This window comes from Drosophila serrata, unplaced genomic scaffold (assembly GCF_035046125.1).
Source record: "Drosophila serrata isolate PLE 108 unplaced genomic scaffold, ASM3504612v1 contig_262, whole genome shotgun sequence".
Taxonomy (NCBI): Eukaryota; Metazoa; Arthropoda; class Insecta; order Diptera; family Drosophilidae; genus Drosophila; species Drosophila serrata.
In genome coordinates, this window is record NW_028257160.1 from 50,437 (window position 1) to 62,000 (window position 11,564).

At 34.2% G+C, this 11,564-nt stretch overlaps 1 protein-coding gene across 2 annotated transcripts in view; it reads right to left on the minus strand.

Moving 5' to 3' along the window:
- Positions 1-11,564, minus strand: part of LOC110182175 (acetylcholine receptor subunit alpha-like) — a 111,075-nt gene that overhangs the window by 18,250 nt on the left and 81,261 nt on the right. Inside the window, exons 1-2 of one of the 2 annotated variants that reach the window (XM_086832988.1) lie at positions 6,885-9,791; positions 6,687-6,817 (exon numbers count right to left, since the gene is read on the minus strand). The exons of the other annotated variant lie outside the window; for it this stretch is intronic. Of the exons in view, the coding sequence (XP_086689114.1) occupies positions 6,687-6,817; positions 6,885-6,906 (153 nt within the window). The 5' untranslated portion in view covers positions 6,907-9,791. Of the gene's footprint in view, positions 1-6,686; positions 6,818-6,884; positions 9,792-11,564 lie in introns of those variants that run through there. 2 annotated transcript variants of the gene reach the window in all.

Consider the following 11,564-nt stretch of genomic DNA (forward strand, 5'->3'; position numbering starts at 1 on the left):
CAAATTAATTTGATAATAACAATAATAACAATATAGTAAAGTAAATGCCTAAATCTTTAAAATTTATTTAAAATAACTGAAATCGGACCTCTCTAGTGAACGTTTGACCTTTAAAATTCAATTTTGTGGTGACGAAAAGCTAACATAAATTCAATCGCCGGAGAACTGCATTCAAATAGGATGAAGCGAATAACTACACAATGGAATTTTTAAACTTGCTTGATGCGCTAGGAACTCCGTCGCATAAGTTACAGTTGACTTCATCACAATCTTCCTAAATTGTGCAATGGTACGCGGTTGTCCGTCAAGAAGTATTGAACAATATATTTCATGCAACGATCACCAAGGGCAAATTTAAAGGAAAGGCAGGACTTTCCATGAGTTGAATAATTCCAAATGATCTTTCATTTCATATTTCGCAAGGCTAATCGTTGGAGGTCTGTGGGATTTAACTTGAATACCCCTGTTTTTCGCATCGTCAGTTGTACGTTGTATGTTCGCGTGTTGAAAAGCCGTTATCTTTTTTTTTTTTCAAAAACTTAAGTTTATCGCATCACTCTCAACTGATATGATTTAAATAAATTACATAGAAATTTAAATTGTCTTTGTTTTATTATCACTCTGGTGTTATATAAAACATTAATAAGGGGCAAGACAAAGATTGCCGAGAGATCGCATGAGAATTTGAAGATATTTAACACAATTGAATCGAAAAACCGCATTTTTTCTTATATTTGAGATTATGTGGAAGGATTTAGTCACTCTATTTAGTCACTGCAAATTAAAAATAGATGCATGTTTTATGCGTGATTAAACGCAGCTTTTATTAACGTTACAGTAGGCATACTAAAACTTAAAGAACTGCTGACTAAGCCAAAAAAATATATATATAAATTTTTTACATTAATGCCATGCTAAGTCATAATCAAGTCGTGTACACTGACTTTGCCAAAGCATTTGACATGGTTTGCAATACTGCACTATCGGATAAACTGAAAACAAAGGGTTTTAACTCGTCAAAGCTGAACTGAATATGTTCCAATTTAGATGACCGCCTGTATAGAGTGGTCTAAAATTAAATAATCATTTACATTTACATTTTACATAAATTAAAAAGGTTAGTGTTTTACACTCATCAAAATTTTAACCCGAAATCGCCCTAAAAAGTACACTTTTCGCCCGCAAATTTAGAAATTCGCCATACAAAAAGATCCAAAGGCGAGTCACCCTAAATTTAAGAAACATTTGCCCTAAAATCGGTGAAGAAACTTCCTCAAATCTAAGGCGATTTTTCTTAAATGTAGAAAAAATGTCCTTGTTTTTGTTTTGTTTTTCGCCATAAATATGTGAAAATTTTTCTAAAATTAAAGGTAAATTTGTTCTTAAATTTAGAAAGATTTTCTTAGTTTTAGGGTTATTTGACCACTAAAATGAGACTTTATTTTTCTAAATTTAAGGGCAAGTTTTCTTGAATTAAGAAAACTGGCCCGAGATATAAGAATCTGTTTTCATGATTTTGGGGTGAATTTTTAATTTTTAAAGGCAATGAAGAAAAACACATTTTTTTATTTGTATTTGTTTTATTTTTATTTTTATTTTATTATATTAATATTAACATACATACATATATTTATATAAAGATATTTACACTTAGCTTTTTGCATATAGTACATATATTAATATATAATCTTGAAAATACACTTTTATTTACATTTTTTTTATGTACATGAACATGTATGAATGTAATTGTATGTTCCTCCGTTTTTAAACGGTTTTATTTAGCTCAGCCCGTTTGTTTTATTTATTCAAGGGTAAAATTTAGTAATTCAAATTAATTTAAAAAAAAATTAATCTGAAACTTTGTATACACTTTTTGATTTTGGTGACAATACAATTATGTTTATTCATTATCATTATAAATTCAAGATGGCCGCCGCTACAAAATGGCGGATAACTTAGATTTTATCAATCCCATCAACATGGGTATCAAATGAAAGGTCTCAACAAGTAGAATACAATTTACTATGCAAAGTTGAAATCTAAGATTGCTGCCGCTACCAAATGGCTTATATCAATTGTTTATCAATCCCACCAATGTGTGTATCAAATAAAAGGGCTTGACAATAAGAATACAGTGCACTATACAACCTCAATATTTAAGATGGGCGCAGCCACTAAATGGCGTCTAATAATAAGATTTAAATTTAGAAATTGAATCTGTAATTAAACGGTTTTATTTAGCTCATCCCGTTTGTTTTATTTATTCTTGGGTCAAATTTAGTAATTCAAATTTCACCCTCTTCCTGTCAACCGATTAATCTGAAATTTTTTAAAGGTTTTATTTAGCTCACCCAGTTTGTTTTATTTATTCTTGGATCAAATTTAGTAATTCAAATTTCACCCTCTTCCTGTCAACCGATTAATCTAATATTTTGTATACACTTTGGATTTTGGTGACAATACAATTATGTTTATTCATTATCATTATAAATTGAAGATGGCCGCCGCTACAAATTGGCGGATATCTTAGGTTTTATCAATCCCATCAACATGAGTATCTAATAAAAGGTCTCAACAAGTAGAATACAATTTACTATGCAAAATTGACATCTAAGATGGCCGCCGCTACCAGATGGCTGATATCAATTGTTTATCTATCCCACCAATATGGGTATCAAATAAAATGGCTTGACAATAAGAATACAGTGCACTATACAACCTCAATATTTAAGATGGGCGCAGCCACTAAATGGCGTCTAATAATAAGATTTAAATTTAGAAATTGAATCTGTAATTAAACGGTTTTATTTAGCTCATCCCGTTTGTTTTATTTATTCTTGGGTCAAATTTAGTAATTCAAATTTCACCCTCTTCCTGTCAACCGATAAATCTGAAATTTTTTAAAGGTTTTATTTAGCTCACCCAGTTTGTTTTATTTATTCTTGGATCAAATTTAGTAATTCAAATTTCACCCTCTTCCTGTCAACCGATTAATCTAATATTTTGTATACACTTTGGATTTTGGTGACAATACAATTATGTTTATTCATTATCATTATAAATTGAAGATGGCCGCCGCTACAAATTGGCGGATATCTTAGGTTTTATCAATCCCATCAACATGAGTATCAAATAAAAGGTCTCAACAAGTAGAATACAATTTACTATGCAAAATTGACATCTAAGATGGCCGCCGCTACCAGATGGCTGATATCAATTGTTTATCTATCCCACCAATATGGGTATCAAATAAAATGGCTTGACAATAAGAATACAGTGCACTATACAACCTCAATATTTAAGATGGGCGCAGCCACTAAATGGCGTCTAATAATAAGATTTAAATTTAGAAATTGAATCTGTAATTAAACGGTTTTATTTAACTCACCCCGTTTGTTTTATTTATTCTTGGGTCAAATTTAGTAATTCAAATTTCACCCTCTTCCTGTCAACCGATTAATCTGAATTTTTTTTAAGGTTTTATTTAGCTCACCTTGTTTGTTTTATTTATTCTTGGATCAAATTTAGTAAATCAAATTTCACCCTCTTCCTGTCAACCGATTAATCTAATATTTTGTATACACTTTGGATTTTGGTGACAATACAATTATGTTTATTAACTTAGGATAACTTAGGTTTTATCAATCCCATCAACATGAGTATCAAATGAAAGGTCTCAACAAGTAGAATACAATTTACTATGCAAAATTGACATCTAAGATGGCCGCCGCTACCAGATGGCTGATATCAATTGTTTATCTATCCCACCAATACGGGTATCAAATAAAAGGGCTTGACAATAAGAATACAGTGCACTATACAACCTCAATATTTAAGATGGGCGCAGCCACTAAATGGCGTCTAATAATAAGATTTAAATTTAGAAATTGAATCTGTAATTAAACGGTTTTATTTAGCTCATCCCGTTTGTTTTATTTATTCTTGGGTCAAATTTAGTAATTCAAATTTCACCCTCTTCCTGTCAACCGATTAATCTGAAATTTTTTAAAGGTTTTATTTAGCTCACCCAGTTTGTTTTATTTATTCTTGGATCAAATTTAGTAATTCAAATTTCACCCTCTTCCTGTCAACCGATTAATCTAATATTTTGTATACACTTTGGATTTTGGTGACAATACAATTATGTTTATTCATTATCATTATAAATTGAAGATGGCCGCCGCTACAAAATGGCGGATAACTTAGGTTTTTATCAATCCCATCAACATGAGTATCAAATGAAATTTAAATTTACAAATTGAATCTGTAATTTAGGTATGTGATTAATCCAGCCTGAATCCACCACCCAAGTCAAAATGTTGTATCGTGTTTAGGACTGTGTGGCGTTAGGGTGGCTAAATATGATACGTCGTTAGCGGTACACCGCCCAAGTTAAGGTGAAAGGCTAAAACGCCCCGAGAACTGTAAGGGATTAGGGTGGATAAAAATGATATATCGTTAGCGTTTTGCCCTCAAGACTTAGGCGCATCTTGTTGTACATAGCCTTGTATGCAACAGATGTACCTTCCGTCCGAATTGATTTCGGAAGAGACTGAGTACATCTTATACACCCGAAAGCCATACAGTTTCCAGCTAAGTACAATTACGGGACGGCTGAAAGAAGAATGTTGCCTTTAATACTATCATGGGCTTCTACAATACATAAAATGCAGGGCAGCACTGTGGATCACGATGTCGTATACTTAGGTGCGAAACTGTTTGAAGAAGGTCAAGCCTACGTGGCTCTTAGTAGAGTAAGATCATTGCAGGGACTACGTATAGAGGAGTTGGACTGCAATAAACTAACGGGCGAGAAACCTTGCAATAATGAAGGACTAAATGAATTAAACAGAATGCGAAAAAAAAATAAAAACTAGAAAATAAAAAAAAGTCAAAAAAATTTTTTAATTTAAACGGTTTTATGTTAAACATACATTGCAATGTTTAAGATAAATGTACAAAAAACCAAAAAATAATAAAATAGATACATTCGTGGGAATTATAAACATATTCATAGACTAGAATAAAATAAAACCATGGGGCACGTCAATTGTCTATAAATTATCGACTTAATGTGCGATAGAAGAATCGTTTTATTCGTCGTTAGGCAGTTGGCCCGCAGACGGTGGGGAAATTAATTAATATTTTCTTGCTCATGGAAATTTCAATAGTTATACACTCCATGTAAATAAAAGAGATGTTTCAATTAGTTTATCGTTGGACATTTACACTGCTGGCTGGCGAGGAATCGTTTCACTGCTCGTAGTTTGTCTTTAATCGACAAAACATATGATAAAAGTACTACTCGCTCACCACTATGAAACCCTAAAACTCGCTTATAATCGAGTTTGCTAGCTTGCTTCCACAGTCTAGCCATACTTATCACACGTCCATCGTTGTCGATTGAACAACTGCCTAATTATACCCTGCAGTACCGCGTGTCATCAATAGCCACTGTCATCAACCCGTCATCAACGCGCCGACTGCGACTTCTATAGAGTAGACGCTCTGCCGACTGCGACTTCTACCGAGTCGACGCTCTGCCGGCTGCGACTTCTATAAAGTCGACGCTCTGCCGACTGCGACTTGTACGGAGCCTACGCTCTAATGTTGCCATGGTGATTGTCTCTCTCACTGTCTCACTCACTCTTCAAACGAGCGAGATGAGCCAAAAGCAAATAAGTTAACAATTAAAATCGAACCAACTGTTTCGCACCCTAGAAATTTAGCATTTCTATTTGTATAATATATTATCATGAACAATTATAATGATAGTATTAGAAATAAATATTCTTTAAATATAAAATGAGAATGAAATAATAATTGCATATCGAATAAATAGTTTTAGTTGCAATAACATTTTAAGTAACTTTTTGTCTAGTCGGATATATCCTTCATACCCTGTTTCCAATGGAAGCAGTTCTGCTTCCCGGACACAAGTTTGCCAAACGGGACCTTCTGAAACGAAACGAACAATAAGAGAAAAAAACGGACTTGAGGATCCGTTTTTCCGGATCGTTGTTCGTTTTGTTGTTGGAGGCACGGTCCTTTTTTTCCTTTCCGTTTTTCGTGTTTTCACTTGCAGTTAAACAGTGAGCTAAGTAAGAAGTGTGCGCAGGCCAAATTTGAAAAAAGTATACATATATGTACATATAAATATTCATTATAATTGTTCATGATAATATATTATACAAATAGAAATGCTAAATTTCTAGGGTTCGAAACAGTTGGTTCGATTTTAATTGTTAACTTATTTGCTTTTGGCTCATCTCGCTCGTTTGAAGAGTGAGTGAGACAGGGAGAGAGACAATCACCATGGCAACATTAGAGCGTAGGCTCCGTACAAGTCGCAGTCGGCAGAGCGTCGACTTTATAGAAGTCGCAGCCGGCAGAGCGTCGACTCGGTAGAAGTCGCAGTCGGCAGAGCGTCTACTCTATAGAAGTCGCAGTCGGCGCGTTGATGACGGGTTGATGACAGTAGCTATTGATGCCACGCGGTACTGCAGGGTTTGGTTAGGGTTCCACGTGTTAAAAAATATGATGCAATCATGCACCAAAACGTATGAAGGTATATAAATGCATATATATATATACATATGTATGTATGTATATGTATATATGAATGTATGTGTACAAGTTTTTTGACTACTTATCGCAAATAATATAGTTAATAATGAATTACTTACATTACGCCTGAGTTTTTCAAGATTATAAAACTCCATGGCCACACCAACTATATCCGTTGGAATTTTCCCACGAAGTTGGTCCCAAGTTAGGCACTTAATTGCACTGATTGTGAAATTCCGTTCTTCATCTTCTATTAGATTAAGATTATATACATATCTATATAAATACCTTTATGTAAACAATTATAATAAACTTACCTTCAAAAATGTTGAGCAACATATCCCCGTTCAAATGTTTAATGTCTCCATCGCTGCACTTTTTACACGCAACTTAACACTTCGATCTGTTTACACACACTGAAAACCCGAAGCAAACCCTTTACACGAACTGAAAACCCGAAGCCCTCCCGAAGAATACCGAAAATATCTCCTTTCTGTCATTCTCATGCATTCCCCTTTAAACTTAAATCTGTAACCTGTAGTTCTAGGGGGAATTCGACATGGTTACACGACAATTTGACCGTCAAAACTAGGGCGATTTGCCCGTATATTGAGAACGACGCTAAACGAACAAAATCAGGAAAAATCGCCCTAAATTTTAGAAAAAAAAAAATGTAAATTAACCCTAAAAAATTGTGTTTATGGTGGCTTGCCTTGATTTTAAGGTGCCTTTCCCTAAATTTATGAAAACCTTTTCTTAATTCTAGAACTTATTCCTTAGTTTAAGGGCGATTATATTTTAGGGCGATTTTTCTTAAATCTAGAAAAATATTTTTATGAGTGTAGGAACTCTAAATTTCCGTTGTTTGCTGATGATAGCGTTAAGCTTCATAATTATTTGAATGGACTATTATATTGGTGTTATCGTAATAAGCTGCCGTGCTGCTATGTACAGCAAACGGATCAACAATTCTCTGCTTCCCTATTTGATTGACTTTGAAGTTATGTTTATGCAAAACTTATTTCCATTGACCACATAAACTCTATGTAGCTTTATAAAACGTAATGCTGCTTAATTTAGCAAGCTCAGCTTTTTTTGTTTGTTGTTGTTTGGTTTTTGTCAGGCCTATGTTAAGTTAGAGAAGGTTTAATTTATTTTCAACCGGACGGTTCCAAAAATTAGCATTTTTTTTTGCTTTAATTTTCCTCATCGCTAATAACATATTTTAATATATTCCAGTATATTTTTTTATAATTACATGATAGGATAGCTGTAAAAGACTCATTATCATTTTTGACCTGTTTTTTGGAAAAATTTACTGTCGCTTATTAGTTATGTCAATTTTTCTCTTCCGGGTAAGCATCTAAGAACATTTTGTATTCCAATTTGAAGAACATATTATGCCTCAAATGAGCCATTTTTAGACCGTACTTTATTTTTATAATTGTACCCAACTTTCACAAGTTTCAATTAGTGATAATTAAGTTAAATAAATAATTAAGGCAAAATATACAAATAAAAATATAACTTCCCGAATGTATTTAATACGCTGCAAAAGAAATCGACGTCAGTAAAAGATATGAGAGGGTTAGAATTATTAAATGCCATATTGGCAACGACTACAATATGAGATTTAAGGGGTGACGCCATCCTGACCGAGTGAAACTGGAACAGATTTTCAAAAATTTATTGTGACTACGGCGGAGATCGCATTGGCGATAACTTTTTTAATTTTCAACAAATTTTCATCAAATTTGAGATATAGCCCTTTTATATAATTCTGCAAAATTGATTTTAATTTTATGAAAATTGGAAGAATCGTATTTTATATCTTTCATACAAATGATCGTTACATGTAGAGGAAAATTCAAAATTTTGAATGTAAAACTTTAAATATAATATTTAAAGTTGAATGAATTGAAAGCAGGAATTACTTCATTTTTTTTTAACATAAATAAATATAATTTATATTGTATTAATGACCAATGATCGAATTTCTATCTGCAAGGGTATATAAACTTCCGCATGACGAAGTTAGCTTCCTTTCTTGTTTTATATTCATTTAATAAAGTTTCCTGAAAATCAGGTGGAAATAACGGTGAGACTCTTTTCATGGGGTTTCTTTAATTTCTTTGGTAACACTGCATAGTGGTAGCGCCCATAATTAAAAAAATGTTTTTAAATATATTTAGAAAAAATTTAACGAATTTGTCTGTTAAAATTTGTTAAAATTTCTTTACTGTCTAATAAGACATTCTTAAAATATAATGCAAAGCGTGTACACGTGTTCTACTTTGCAGCACAAGTGCGTTAAGTAAGCTTTTTATCAAAACTAAAGTGAATATCAAAGTGTAGAGACGTTCGGTTAAAATGAATTTTAAAGTTACTTAAATAAGATTTAGCTGGACGATTAAAGAACCTTGTTTTTATTTTATTTAATTTTATCTAAGAACAGAAACCGGATTACTGATTAGAAGTGGTTATGGAATCAGTGTCTGTTCGAAATAAGCGCCTTATACAAAGTGCCAATCTGGCAGCCCTTGTTGGACATCCAAGAATATTGAAGTCGGTCACACCAGTTTTATTATTCGAGTCTATAGTTTCTAGCAGAGTGGTCGATTGGGAGCGTTTCCAATTTCTTTATATTTTTACTCCTTTAATAGTAATAAACTCCATACTTACATTAAACCCCAAAAAGGATGTGACTACTTATTACTTCGGATACTAGTGCACCTGCGTTGGGAGATTATTCCAACTGGTTATGGGCCCAAGACGCCCAGTATCGAAGAGGCAAAAAAAAAATAAATAGGAGACGCCGTCACAAAAACATGGCGGGTACATATATACGCATTAAACCGCTAAACGCGGAGAACTACGATACATGGAAGTTTGAAATGTGTGCTATTCTCGTGAAAAAACGACCATGAAAAACGGCCATACGTAAATGGTTCGATAAAGTGTCACAGGAATGAAGAAGAGCTGGCAGAATGGACCATAAAGGACGAGAAAGATCGAGCCGATTTAATTTTATCTATAAGTACTTCTGAGTTAGGTCTAATCGAGGATTGTACCACATCGAGAGATTATTGGTCGAAATTTCAAACTACTTTTCAATCAAAAGGGCCGGTGAGAAAGGCAGCTGACCTTTAAAAATGTTAAAGATGTTGCATTGTCGCGAATGAGTGAGGGCGACGACCCACGTCTCCATATCAATATGTTTTTCGACGCTCTTAAAGAAGTTTTACTTGTGTCTGATCTTCACCAGAACTTATTGTCTGTTTCAAAAATAACCGAAAAAGTGCGTTTTCGTAAAGAGGAAGCTTTAATTATGAAAAATAAAAATGAAGTTTGACTTTTTATTATTTGAATACCGCAACAAATGAAGTAAACAAATTAAACGGTAAGCTGCAGGACTATTTATGGACATACCTGAGAGGTTTAGCGAGTTCATGGCAAATCCGGAATCAGAAACGAAAATCGGATCGAAAAAGGAGGTAGCATCGGCAGAGTTCAGAGAGGCTGCATGTTTTTGGAGAAAATCCCTGAAACAATTGAATGATCGCGTCTGCTTATTAGAAAAGGCTCTTTAGGGACTTCATAAATCAGGTTTTCGCTGATATTGCAAGCTTACCGAAAAACTTAAGGAAATAAGCCTTAGACCAACTGAGCAAGATCAATGCCTATTCGTCAAGCAAAGAGAGGGAAAATATCTACTGGTCACTATATACGTAGATGATTTGATTTTGGCGTCGAATCAACCTGTTTGGTTTCAAGAAACCAAATTACACCTAGGAGCATCGGTTAAGATGAAAGATTTTGGACCAGTAAAAATATGCTTGGGCATCGAATTCAAGCAGGATTCTCAGAAGCAGACAGGTTTCATGAATCAAGAGAATCATGAATCATGAATTCAAGAATCTAAGAAAATTCGGAATTGACAGCTGCAAGCATGCCATAACGCCGATTGAGGCAAAATCAGCACAAAACGGCCGGAGAACTCAGACGACGAGGAAATGAAACGGTATCAAAAAGCTTATTAAAGCTTAATTGGATCTATTGTGTTTCTTGCAGTTTCTACCCGACTAGACATCGCGTACGGTGTGAATTTTCTGAGTCAGTTCAACTACAACTACTCAGTCAAGCACTGGAAGGTGTCAAAGCGCATTCTACAGTACCTAAAGATGAAGCTTGGGTTACTCTTCAAGAAGACTGGAGATGGTCTATACGGCCTTGTGTATGCAAATTGGGGGTAAAATCTATTGGATTAAATCTATTTGGGGCAAGCGATCATCCTTGCAGGCGCTTCCATATTGCAAGCAACGCACCGTGGCCTTATCGAGTACAGAGTCAAAGTATTTGGGGATTTAAAGGCTTTTCCCAACTGAATCGGATCGACTTGTGAATCGGTCCGAACCTTTAATGACAACCAGAGCGCTCAACAACATGTAAAGGAGTTCGGCTTTCATCCACGCACTAAGCACATCGATATCCTCCACCAATTCATTCAAGAAAAGAAAGAGAGTGGTGACGTCACAGTGATATACATGCCGATAGAGAAGATGCCCGCTGATGTTCTTATCAAAGGATTAAGCAGTAGCAAACATAATGGTTGCTTTTTTTTTGGGTATAACAAGTACATATGTATACGATTGTTACTTTGAGGGAGTGTGTTCGACTTAAGCGCTTTATACAAAGTAACAATTTGGCTAATCTGAGTGGTCGATCGGGAGCGTTTCCAACTTCTTTATTACTTCGGCTACTAGTGCACCTGCGTTGGGAGATAATTCGAATAGTGTCCTGCTGAATACTCATTATGAAATGTTATAATGAAGTGTCATATGCATGGCTTATATCAGGGATCACAAATAAGAGTTATGAGTAAAATGATAATTACTACCAAAAAATTGAGCTGGGAAGATGGAAAAATGATTTATTTTAGGACTATTGAGATATGAGATCAATTGTTGAAACCATTTTTGTTTTTTGAATTTGTTTTT